General features: G+C 30.2%; 1 protein-coding gene across 1 annotated transcript; it reads right to left on the bottom strand.

The window, feature by feature from the left end:
* Positions 1–7361: 7361 nt before the first annotated feature.
* LOC107020517 (potassium transporter 6-like) lies at positions 7362–12956 on the bottom strand. The gene is made up of 8 exons (XM_015220917.2): positions 12918–12956; positions 12343–12832; positions 11461–11514; positions 10090–10350; positions 9928–9980; positions 9311–9437; positions 8965–9219; positions 7362–8672 (listed from the first exon to the last, which is right to left on the bottom strand). Exons 1-8 carry the CDS (start codon positions 12954–12956, stop codon positions 7612–7614), a joined length of 2340 nt encoding a protein of 779 aa, XP_015076403.1. The 3' UTR covers positions 7362–7611.
* Positions 12957–13359: the final 403 nt, after the last annotated feature.

The raw sequence follows: 13359 nt of genomic DNA, 5'->3' as shown, positions 1-13359 counted from the left end.
ATTTGTTGTTTTATTTAAATTTGTATGGTGTTGAATCAACAACGAAGTAAGATTTTTTAAATTTATGAGCTCAGATAGTAATTTTTTTTATATATACTAAATAAAGTTTTAAAAATCATATACGGTGTTTGAATCAAGCTATTGTATTAATCTGTTGAATTAGTATTAATTAAAATGTGAATCGCCATTATATAGAACCTATTTAAGGAAAAAGTCTCCCTACAAAAAAAATTTCATACTCGTGAACGCTAAACATCTAATTAAAGTCAAACTTTCTTGAATTTATCACAATAAAAATTTCACATGATGATTAATCATATCAAGAAAATCTTAATATTTATTAAGTTAGCTCATTATAACAATATTGCAAAATGCTATCATGACATATAAGAACTAAATAATGATAAAGCATTATTGAAAAATCTTACTAAGATTTTTTGATTATTTAATATCCATAAGGGGCTATACATATTTATCTCATTCAGTGCATAAAATACAAGTAATATAAGTTCTTTTGTTAAAACTTTGGACCACAATTTTCTTTTTACCAAAATATAGTTAACAACCCCACTCAAACACATATAAGACAACTAGAGCCAAAGAGATACCACTAATAGATAAGAAAAATATTATAAAATAAAAAAACTAAAAATTAGCCCAAAAACTTTATGATTAGAATCTTCATATGGATTTATATAGTTTCTTTTTACTTTTAAAAAATTAATCAAATCGATTTTTAATCATTTTTTACCTTAAAGAAAACAAGGTCAACAAAAAAGTTAAAAGAAGCAATATTAGTAGTTTACCAATATCATGAGAAACTTCCTCCACTAATTCTTGATATGTTTTAGGGGTAGTTAGAGCGTAAAATATGTCGTATTTAAAATATTTAAAAAGAATCGCATTACATAAAATATAAGCAGTACACTAATTTTTATTTTCACAGCTTAAATATGTGATATATAGATCACATAGAGATAATTTTACTATAAAGTTTATCTTTTGATTATTTTTTTTATTTTTATAATAAACAATGTTATCGCGCGAATAGTGTAAAAGAAGCTTGCTAGTTGTTTATTGGAGAATGGGTGTACTTCTTCTCTCTTAGCTTATTTTAATCAATAAGTTTAGGTCAAATGTGGATAAGCTATGACTAATTAATCTTTAATTTTCATATGCTTTTCTTGATAGACTCCAACCAATGGGAAAAGTACAAAACAAGATATATTATTTATATATATTTATTAATAGAATATAAGATTAATAAACATCTCAATCAAACACGATAAAGGAGATCCATTAATTACATGATCTTTGATTAGTAAAATGGCATCCTTAATTTACTTATGGGGTAGATGATTTCCCCCCACTAAGAATTATCAAAAGACACAATATATAGTTTATATATGTGCAACTAAAAAGTCTAAAATACATATAAAAGTATTTGATATTTTTTTTAACTCTAAATAAAATGAAATAAATTTCGAAAAAAAATTACATTAAATTAATTTTATTTGAACTTGACGTTCGAATACGAAAATAAATAAATTAAACACTTGTTTAGAAATATGCTTAATGTGGGAGAAATTTGCACAAGATGTTAGCTTAATGTTCATAATATTATTAATAGTGTGGTTTGTTCTTTTTTTTTTTTAATTGTTATAGCAGGAATATTGGAAAAATATACTCCCTCAATTTTTTTTTACATGGCTCTCATAGTATACTAAATATATATAGTTAATCTATTTTACCAAAATATATATATATATACATATATGTAGATTCTTCCTCTTATCAATTTAAACAAATCAAAGAGATATATTATTTTCTTTCAATATTATTCTTTTCATTAAATTATCTATAAAGTAATATTAATGAAACTTGAATTTTCAAAGTATAATTAATAAACATACAGTAATTAAGTACTAAAAAGAAAACAGCAAGCGTCAAATAAAATTGAATGTACATAACCTTAAAAATTGGTTCTAAAAAAATATAAACTATTATTATAAAAAAAATATTTGTTAATATTTTTTTCTTTCGAACAAAAAATTTTAACTTAGGAATATTATGGACGTGCATTGCAATCTCTTAAAAGAATAAAATATAAAAATATAAGTCATGAAAAAGATAAGGGCATTATTTACTACTCTTTTCGTATAAAAAAGAATAATCTAGTTTGACTTGGAACGGAATTTAAAAAACAAAAAAAAAACTTGTTAATCTTGTGGTTATAAATTAAAGTTACGTCAAATGTATCAAAATGCTCTTAAATATACCACGTGAAAAGTTAAAATTAAAATGTTATTGAAAAAGAAAAAAACATCTTTATAAAATAAATTTAAAAAAAATATGATCATTATTCTTTAAACGAAGGGAGTACGGAGAAAAAGTAAAAACTACTATGGATAAAATTTTAATAAATGACAAGGAAAAAAAGAAGACAAAGCCCCAAATAATAAGCATAAAAAGGGAAAGTGCATACGCTAATAATTATGTGAAGAAAAGGTATGCAAAATCAATTGAATTAAATGTCAATAACATAAATGCACTTTATCCATTCGTGCATTTATTTATCAACTTTACTCATACTATTATTTTCACAACTTGGCATTACTTTACCAATATATTTTAAATTTTCGTAAATTTAAATTGAGCAAAAAATAATTTTTCGATGCAAATTGAAGAGGTCTTTGTTTTGCTATGATCTAGAAGATACTAGGGCCCTTAAATTAAAATAAAATCTATGCAATAAGTTTCTCAATTAAAAAAGTAACTTTGAACATGATACAAGCAAACAAAGAATTCGTACATGGTCGGCATTTCAAACAAACTATATTGTATATTATGAAAAAATATTTGACAAAAAGAATAGATAATTTAATTAATTACTTAAAAGTGACAATTTTATGTGTATTATCCAGTAAATCTGCATTAGGTCGCTTTTCCTAATCATAAATATTTGTACCGACCCATATCTACAAGAAATAAAAAATTAAAAACCTATTTTATTAGAAATATCTTGATTTTTAATTTATAAATATTTACAACTTGTTTTTTAATAGATGGGCATAAAATTTGGCAAATGGAAAAGGACAGTCAAAGTAAAAAATCAAATAAAAAGTCGTTAACTTAAAAATAAAGTTATTTTAAAATTATAATGTTCGAGATCATAACCTCAATTTTTATATAAGATATGAATTAAATATTAAATAGTTTTTATTTTGGAAACGTCTCATTAAATGATAAGGTGGTAAAAATAAAGCAACATGAAAGGGAAAGTTTTATAAAAGAAACTGAATATGGATAATATTATATCAAACCGACAAAAAGGAACTAACTAACATTGTAATGATTTGATAAATATTTCTTTTTTTTTAAACTTTTAGATTTTAAGTTCGAAATTCTAATAATATAAATTATTTTTATCAAAAAATTATTTTATTTTAATAATATAATTATATTAATATTTATCTAAATTTAATCAGACGCTAATATAAATATTAAAAAAATAAACTACAAAGTATATACGTGGGATTCACTCTTGCCATTTTCCTCGTCGCACCTTACGAACTTTGATTAAATCCCTATTTGGGACCCACCATTTGCATGTTTATCCAATAAAAAAGCCCCACGTCATTATGAAAAGCTCCGCGTGCTGCTGTTCTAATTAGATGAGCACATTTAATATTTACCACTTCTTCATTTGCGTGTATCAAGGAAAATATGAGTTACCAAACACTGCCTTATGTTACGTTATGTCTTGTCTAATTTTGTTCTTTAGTTTTTTAACATGTCTCTATCTCTCTTGACTTCTACACGATTATATTATGATCAAAAGTATTTTGAGTCACCTCACATGTTTTAATTCGAATTGTGAATCTCTCATACACGTTCTTAATCGCTTTTATGTAGTCCATCAGTATACCTCTATCCTCCAAACATCTCTAGATGACCTCTATATGTACTATACTGAATGTATTTTCTAGGTCAATGAATATTATATATGTAAGTCTCTCTTCCTATCCTCGTATTGATCCAATAATATTGTCTTTACAAGGTGTATGTCTTCTATAGTTGATCGTTCTTGCGTAAATTTGAATTATTTTTTTTAATATAGACACGCCCTCTCTCTTTCTCATTTCGACTACACTTTCATAGGTTAAAATGTATAAAAACTTAATTATTATTTTATAAAAACAGCGAAAATGATTTTTAAAAGAACATATAAAATTCTTGCCTTACTCTTTTAAAAGATGAGACCAAATTCTATCCGATTTTGAAATGAATAGATTTGATTATTTGAATCCAATCAAAGAATGTATTACATTGGTCCTCTTTGACAAATAATGATATTTTCATTTTTGCAAATATTAGTTTGACCACCAATTTTCAAATAATATTTTAATTTTAAAATACAAATAAAATATTAAAAGTCCATGTTTACGAAGCATCCAAATGGAATATAACACATAGATTCTTTCACAAAATATCATCTTTTTTCCATTTAAAAGTCATGTTAAAGCATAACTTTAATTTTCAATTCTAAAGTCCAACCTTTTTTTTAAAAAATATTATTATTGTTTGTGAACTTCAACTTTAAATATATTTTTTTTCACAATTTCAACTAAATATTGTTCATATGCCTACTTTACTTGATTATATACACACAGATCAAGAAATAAAATTAGCCAGAACCCATGTGAATCCCATGTGCATGGCTTCAAGTCCAATATTGATTATTGTGATCTATTTATTTCCCATTTAATTTTTCTAAAGTTTTCCAATCACAGAAGTGTCCATTTTTTAGTTTCAATTCGTTATTTAATATCTATATTAAAATTTTTATTAAATTTATATTTTATAATTATATTTAAAGTACAGGGAAACTTTATTAAATTTATATTCATAGTTTTATTTAAGATATAGGATTCAGGGTTCAGATAGAAATTGAAAGAAATATATTTTTAATATTTAAAAAAAAATTTAATTGTATTTTTTGGACGGTTGCTTACCAACAGACATCTAAGCGACTAATCAATACTATTTCTTTGAGTTTGAAATATTATTCTGTTTTTAGTGGATAGAGTCATTTGATATTTATAATTCCATATTATTGGTATAAAATGAATAAATTTTATGGAATTAGCTGAGATAATTGGAAGACATAATGTATTTTATTAAATTAGTTGAGTTGCACACAAGTTGATGCATATACGAACAAAAATAAATAAATTATTCACTTAAATTGTAAATGTTGATGAATTTATCTAACAAATATTTTTACACAAATCTTATAGTATTAAGAGTTAATCATATTCTATTTCTATTCAAATTACAAAAGTTCTTAATTTTGGTGGAATTCAGATATATCCAAAATCAGTGGTGGATACACATTCAGGTGCATGGGTGCTTGAGCACCCATTACATTTGGAGACTAAACTAATATACTTTGTATGAATATGTGAATTGAGCACCCATTTTGGTACCGATTTCAAATTACGAATAGTTGAGCGTCCATAACTAAGAAATTCTGGATCTATCACTATCCAAAATGCCTCGATACATATGTCTCGATTTACACTTCCCTATACGTCCTAACAATCACGTTACGATTTCTGATACATCACTCAATATTTTAATACATCGCATACTAGCGATTAATACATCACATAAAGTGATGTATCCGATTGATACATTGCTTAACTAACTGATATGTCACGTAAAGTAATATTTTGATACATCACATACGTTCTAATACATCATAAAGTGATATATCTGATATATTCGACTTATACATTACGTAACACATGAATTTTTATAATTTTCTTAAATGATAAAAGAATTTTGGAGGATATAATAAATTAAATCATGTATTTATGTATTTTTTTTTTCTTTTTTTATCTTTTATGTAGCGGGGCCAAGTTTATCCAAAACAGAGCATAATTGAAGGCAGTTTGTGATAAGATAATGTATGGGCCGACGAGATTGGGCTTTGTGTGGGGCCCACTTACTTGCATGGAATGTTTCAAACGTATAATTCAAGCAACCTATGAGAATTTCTTTTCTCTTTTTCCACGTTTTCTTTGTCATTTCTATGTCCCCTCCAAATTCATACAATAAATATTTTGAGTCAAAAATTGCGTCTCCGACACAGAATTGTCTGAATCTAAATATATATCTGAATATTAACGTATGTATTGATATTTATAGGTTTGAATTTAAATACATATTTGAATGTTTAGATGTTACGTTGACATTTGAGTTATATAAATAGTTACAATTGTATGTTTTCTTAATATACAAAATTTGTCTTTATTTTAAAAATTAATAAACATAAAATTTTAAATAAAATACTAAATTGACCTAGAATACCATTTGCTTATCAGATTAAAGTGACTTATTTTGTCTTGACATAAAATTTAGAAAAATCAAAAAGATTTTTTAATTTTGTGGTCTTAAAAAGATAGAGCAAATGGTTACTAAAATGTCTTTTAATCTTGTGATTTTAAATATAGATGAAAAGTTGAAATTGAAAAGTTGTTAAAAAAAGAAAGATATTCTTCTTGAGAGTTGCTCTTTGCCTAAAGCCCTCCTTTCGACTTAGCTAGAAATATCAACTGTAAATAGCTTTAGCATTTCTTGAGTTGAAAAAGTAATGGACTAAAAAAAAAAGTATGTCAAACAAATTGAAACAAATGAGTATGATTTATAATGTAGTATTTTTAGAGAAAAAAAAATTCATGTAGTAATATTATTATTGTTATTATATTTGCTATACTCCTAACCAAAGGTCTTCGGTTCAAGCCCTAAGTATGGAAAAATCGTTGGTAGAAAGTGTTTTCTCCCAAAAGAGGCCCTATACGACACAAATTCAAAATAATGAGTTTCAATGTTGATGCTCGACATCGAGTGAGAAGCAAAAAGATGATGATAACGTCGTTATATATCCTTGTGAATGAAGTTGTAACTTTGGGCTTCTGCCTTGTGTTACTTTGAGGTCTTATTGGCCCAGTTGATACTGGGTTTCTATATGGATTACTTCTATATTTTTCAAAAAGACTAATTGATACCCAATATTAAATACTAATTATGTTTTGGGCAAAATCTTGTTAAAATGAACTTCATGCAGAAAATATTAAAATTCAGTCATTTTATCTATGAACTTGTTGCAAAAATATTTAAAATTGTACCATATATATGTCTAATCTTTATGCAAAATGACCAAAATTTAACTATATCACTGCAACTTTTAACAACAATAAATATTTACATTAATAAAGAATGTTAAAGTCTTTACCGACAGTAGTTAAATGCCATTAGAACCAATGTCGCTGAAAACTTTTGGTATACATACAAAGAATGTTAATTGCCGCTAAAAATACATTACATAAATTTGAATGTGGTGATAGGTGATCTTTTCTCAAATGTCAATGTTTCGTTGGATAGAGTTATACTATACATGTGTTGATGGGAGGTAACATATAGTCCATGAAATTAGTCGAGGTGTATACAAACTGGTTGTTACTGACTTCTCTTTCTATTCATACAAAAACTACAAACACATGTACAACATTCATTATTTGTTCTTTTTTTCCTGTATACAAAACATCATACATTGTAAACCATTCCTACCTCTAAAGTAGAAGCATGGGGTACACTTAAAGTGTATATAGGTGGTCTACTGTTCCTTCTCAGAAAGTCATAACCAAAATTTATAGCTATTTTCTTAAATAAGCTAGATCCTTGTTTGGCTCTTACATAGGAATGACCCAATATGTAAGCTATACCTGCTTCCCTTGCTTCCATCAGTTCCCTCAACTCTTCTTGTGCACCTCTATCAATCTTGGGAGATTCTGGTATAACAAACCTCACCCTTTTCTTAGGCTTTGTTACGCGTGGAGATAGTATTTCTTTTCGTTCTGATGTTCCAACTAATTCAGCACTAACATCTTCGTCCTCACGGAGTTGAACACCTGATAGATGAGTTGATGGGGTTCCAACAACAGTCAGGTCTTCAAAATCCTTTCTGAGATCTTCACCGTTAACATTCAACCCCATCTTTCCTGTTCTTATGAACTCAGCTATGCTACAGACAAGATCATTCTCAAATTCTGAGTCATCTTTATGAGCATCGCGATAACCATACCTGACAATGCATCTGTATATGCGGTACTCTCTTGGACCAATGTGTCCAACGAGGAAACGCTCCTCGTGTTTAACATGAGGAACTGGGACAGATTTGACACAGAGGAAGACTAGGACCTGGTGGAATGCTGGAAGATTGGTAACAAAGTGTGAGAAGATTGCTGGGATTCCGGATACGAGCTCAGTGTGTATGAGGCCAATGCCACGAACTCTTACAATGCCTAGGCTGGGACCGAGACCGAGTAGCCACTCAACAGAGACCTTGTTTTGGACATCAAATTCATACTTCTTTAAAGAGCCATAATGCCAAATGCACATTACTATCATGAAAGCAAAGGCCATCACAATAGGCACCCATGCTCCTTCCAAAAATTTAATCAGAGAAGCTGAGAAATACAAGGCCTCAATCGTCCCAAAGAATATCACAAAGCAAAGTGCAAGGAGGACACTCTTGCGCCAGCACAAAACAATCACCAATGACATCAAACAAGTCGTAACCAGCATGACAGTTATGACTGCCAAACCTGATATAAAGCAAAAAATGGGGATGTGGATTAGAAATGAATATCATTTAGCATTAAACATGAAAATTGGTCTACCACGGAGGAGGGAACAGATTCAATAAGTAATTTTGTTTTAGGACAGAACCAATCACAAAGAACATTATGACAGTTAACTTTATCAGTCAATTTATAGATTGATTATTTGGTGAACTCCAATAAAGACACTTTAAGTTTAACAATCCATCCAGGAAGGTAAATGATTTCGACAAATCAAATCTTCAGTTTCCCTTAATTCATATCATTACATCCATACCTGAAGCATTGCCCATCCTTTTGGTGTCTCTAAAGCCAATAGTAACAGCCAAGCATAGTAGCATTAAGGTCCAATTGATCTCTGGAATATAGATCTGTCCATGTATTTTTGACGACGTATTCACTATTTTGACTCTAGGAAAGCAACCCAGAGAGGAGCATTGTTTAATAATTGAAAAGGTTCCAGTGATTATGGCTTGGCTCCCTACCACAGCTGCAAGTATAGCAATCACTAGAACAGGCAACCGTAGTATCTCTGAAACAACAAATTTGAGATGACCTTCATCAGCTGAATTTTCTTACTACCATTATGTTTCCCCCGTAAAAGCAACTAGGAATATACATACCTGGTACTGAAACATAAAAGCCAATACCATAGCTTTCACTTTCAATAATATGATGCTGTGAAAGATAAGCAGCTTGTCCCATATATGCGAGTATCAGTGATGGATAAACCATGAAGGTAAAAGCAATCTGCAATAGGGAAAATAGTCTCTTTATACATCTAACTCTGGTACAGATACACAACTTGACTATATGTAAACAATCAACTCGATTCAGCTTCTGTTTTTCTATAGAAAAAAAGAGAACCTTTAAAGAGATGTACCTTGAAACTATTCTTACTGACCATTAATTCATCGCATTGTAATCACATCAGTAACATTAGCTCTCTGGAAAGAGGATTACTGTCAACAGTTGCATTGCATATATGCTTTTATGGTATAACCGTCTCATTTAAAAACATCAATACTAGAGAGGGTTCATAGTTAATATTTATTTTAGGTCTTCAGAACATCCTTGTATGCGTGAGCCTATTACTATTTCTTAGGCCAGACACGTAAAAATACTTTTTGAGAAGTTGTGGTGAGACTTTCGAAATCAGAAACTCTTCATGATGAATGTGTGACCATTAAACCTATTCAAGTGTACAGAACAGGAAATAACATGAAAAATGAATATATACCTGTATTGATAACTGGGAGAAATGTCCTAGATCAGCAAACATTGCTTCTGAACCTGAAAGATATAGTTGTACATTTGATGATCATCGTCCCAAAAGAAAAGTAGTAGATAACTATTTTGGTTGAGGAAAATAATCAGAAAGCAATTGATAACTATATTTTACCTGTTATGCACAGGAGGATCCCTCCCAAGGACATCCAGCCTCCTCTTTGAGTTTTTTTCAGGAATTTATACATGTAATATGGAGACAGCGCTCGATACACATGACGGTCCCACGTTATTATATTATATACACCAATAGCACTGATACACATAAGCCATGTTATCACAACAGGTGCAAACAAAAATCCAACCCTGTGGGTGCCATAATGCTGAAGGGCAAACAAGGCTATCAGTATGACACAAGTAAGTGGAACTTCTACATCTGCAAATGACATATTTTAGAAAGATAGCATGTCATTTTGAGCATAGGGATCAAGAATTAAATAGTATTTTGAATGAACTACACAAATTTGAATAAAATAAAGAAATGGAAGCTAGAATATATCACTCAAATAGACATGTTCAAAAGGTCCTCATAATAAAATGTTAGACCCTTCTTATTCTAATGTCTTATGTTGCCTGTTTTCCTTTGTGTAAATGATTTGCCAACTTTGTTTTGTACATGTTATATTAAAGAATCTCCAAATGGTAGGAAGAGAATTCTAGATGTTCTTTCATGATTAAGCAGGCTGAAAACCTATCGAGCTAGACATTTTAAGCTACGAAGATAATGAAACAATGTGAATAATCACTTTTGGCAAGATATTGGAGCACTACCAGGGGGTATTATGTTCCTTGTATCTCTCAAGGTCTGAGGATATTTCTCACTATACTTTGCCAGCATCAACGATTGTACCTAACTTATGAAAAAGATCCGGTTTCCCCTAAATTCATTGGCTGTCATTTGGAATCACAAAATCATTTATGTGGACTTGTGTTTGGAGAATATACAGGACAATAAAAGTAATAAACTAAAACCAAATACTTGGCTAATAACTTTGCATTTACATGTATGGTTACATGTTTCAACTTTTATCGTTAATGTTGGATTAGGGGGAGTCATGCCTTCGAATCTTATTTGACTGGCTCCAGTCAGATGGAATTGGTAATCTATAGACATGTTAATTAGCATATGATAAGATCACGACGGGTTTCAAGAAGTTCGAAATCCATTTCTCATGAATTCAAAATGTGCACCATGGAAATAGTACTAGTGCTTTATAATCTTTAACTTCAAATTCTGTCGTTTTGAAAATGTCGAAAAACCACTTAATAAAGAGTACACAGTCATTTTTATTTCTCTTATTTACCAGATTATCTGAAATTGTTTAAATTTGAACTTGAAGGTTCATCAAGTTTCCCCTTGGTGAAAAGCTATAGCGTAAAAAAGGCACAATCACTGTTAACCGTATAATTTTTCTTCGAGGTTAAGCAGCTTAAGAAAAAACATATAGCATAATGGTCTCATAGAAAAAGATTAGATAATACTTACATTTGTGATGTTCTTTTCCAATAGCAAGTTCAATGCCAGATACTGCTGAGAAAACTGCAAAAAAGTCCACAAAAAGTGAATGATGTCAGAAACTAACAAACACCACAAATTCCAAACTTTTGGTCAACCAATCAACCATGTGATAATCCCAAGTCAGTTGAAGCCGCTTATATGAATCATCTATACCATTCCGTTCTATTCAGGTCCACTACGGCAATATTTACATGTCTATCAGGGCATGATTCTCTAAATCCAACACTTATCCCTCCAAGGCTAAGTAGTTTAATCCCAAGTAGTCGAGGGCTATTTTGCCAAGTTTTGTAGAGAGAGTTGTCTCATGCCTCCAGGTAAAGACAAAACGAGAGTCAATTGCAAGGGTGAATTGCCACCATGAACCAAGTATCCGGATGGTTGAGGATCGAGTTTCCTTTTCATTTCCAAGGGGTAGCTGGCAAAAATTATATGTCGAAAAGCGGTAGGAACTAGAAAAAATAGTGCACTAGCAATAACAACAATAGCACACATAGCCAGTGTAATCCAAAAGTGGGGTCTGCGGTGGCTGGCGTGTATGCAGTCTTACCCCTACTTTGTGAAGGTAGATAGGCTATTTCCGACAAACCACGGCTCAAGTAAAGAATATCAAAAGATAAGTCTGTAAAGCAAATTCCTTTCGTGGAAAAAAAACCATGTTGAAAACAAGAACAGTTAGCAACAACAAATAAATACAATAACTGAAGCAGGGGAACTAACATGTAATACTAAAATCGAAGAAAGCACAACAGCAATAAATGCAATAATAATTATGTCATCAATGCAATCACTTGGGATTTCATCTTTGGAGTTCGAATCGAGGCTTCGGAGCAGAATTGACTATTGTCATACCTGAAAGAGCAGGTGTAAGGATGCCATCTCCAATAACCATACAAGCTCCAATTAAAGCCAATACAAGCAGAAATCTCTGCAAAACTCTATGTCTCTCCAAAGTTGATTTAAGTGTGGCCCCAAAAGTAGTTGGAGCAGGACTAATAATATTATCTTTCTTATAACTTGATAAGTCTTCATCTGCTAACTGACAACTAGGCAATGAATTAACCTTAGCATGTCTACAAAGTAGTGAATACAAAGCAAAGGTTCCACCTTCACCATTATCATCAGCTTTAAGCACAATGAACACATACTTCAAAAGAGGAACTAAAGTCAATGTCCAAAACACAAATGATAAAACCCCATAAATTTCTTCATTACTCTCTGAATGTGTAATGTCTTCAGCAAAAGTACTCTTGTACACATACAAAGGTGATGTACTCAAATCCCCATAAACAACTCCTAAACTCTGATAAGCCAATGTCAAGATTGTCTTCCATGATTCTTTCTGCAAACCCCACAAAAAATTATCAAAAGGGTGATCTTGAATTTCTAAAACATTAACTAAAAAACTAAACTTTTTAACACTTTACCTTAACACGATTCTGATTAACCCCTGTTTCCAGATCCATAGCAGGTGTTTTTTAAAACCATAAAGATACAATTTTTATTGAAATTTCAAGAATTTCAACCAATACCCATTAATCTTTACTTCAACACAAGAGCAAAACTCTCAAGACAATACAGAAAACAACACAACTACAAAGATTATTGGGAAATCAAGATTCATATAATGGAGAAAATGACAGTGGTAGCTGTAGTAGGAAGACAGTTGAGGGGGGTGGGGTGGGTGGAGGGGGGGTGGGGTGGATTACAATATGCTAAAATGCAGTTGAACAGCTCTTTGCCACAGAGATATTGCTCTAAGCAAATGACAGAGAAAGGTAAGAAAAAACTGGAATCTGAGCATAAGAGTAAGAGAATATTTTGGTCATCAACACTACAAATTTAGGAAGTTATTTATTTTATTTTTTT

This window comes from Solanum pennellii, chromosome 5 (genome assembly GCF_001406875.1).
Source record: "Solanum pennellii chromosome 5, SPENNV200".
NCBI classification, from domain to species: domain Eukaryota; kingdom Viridiplantae; phylum Streptophyta; class Magnoliopsida; order Solanales; family Solanaceae; genus Solanum; species Solanum pennellii.
This window is presented reverse-complemented; position numbering and strand designations above follow the sequence as displayed.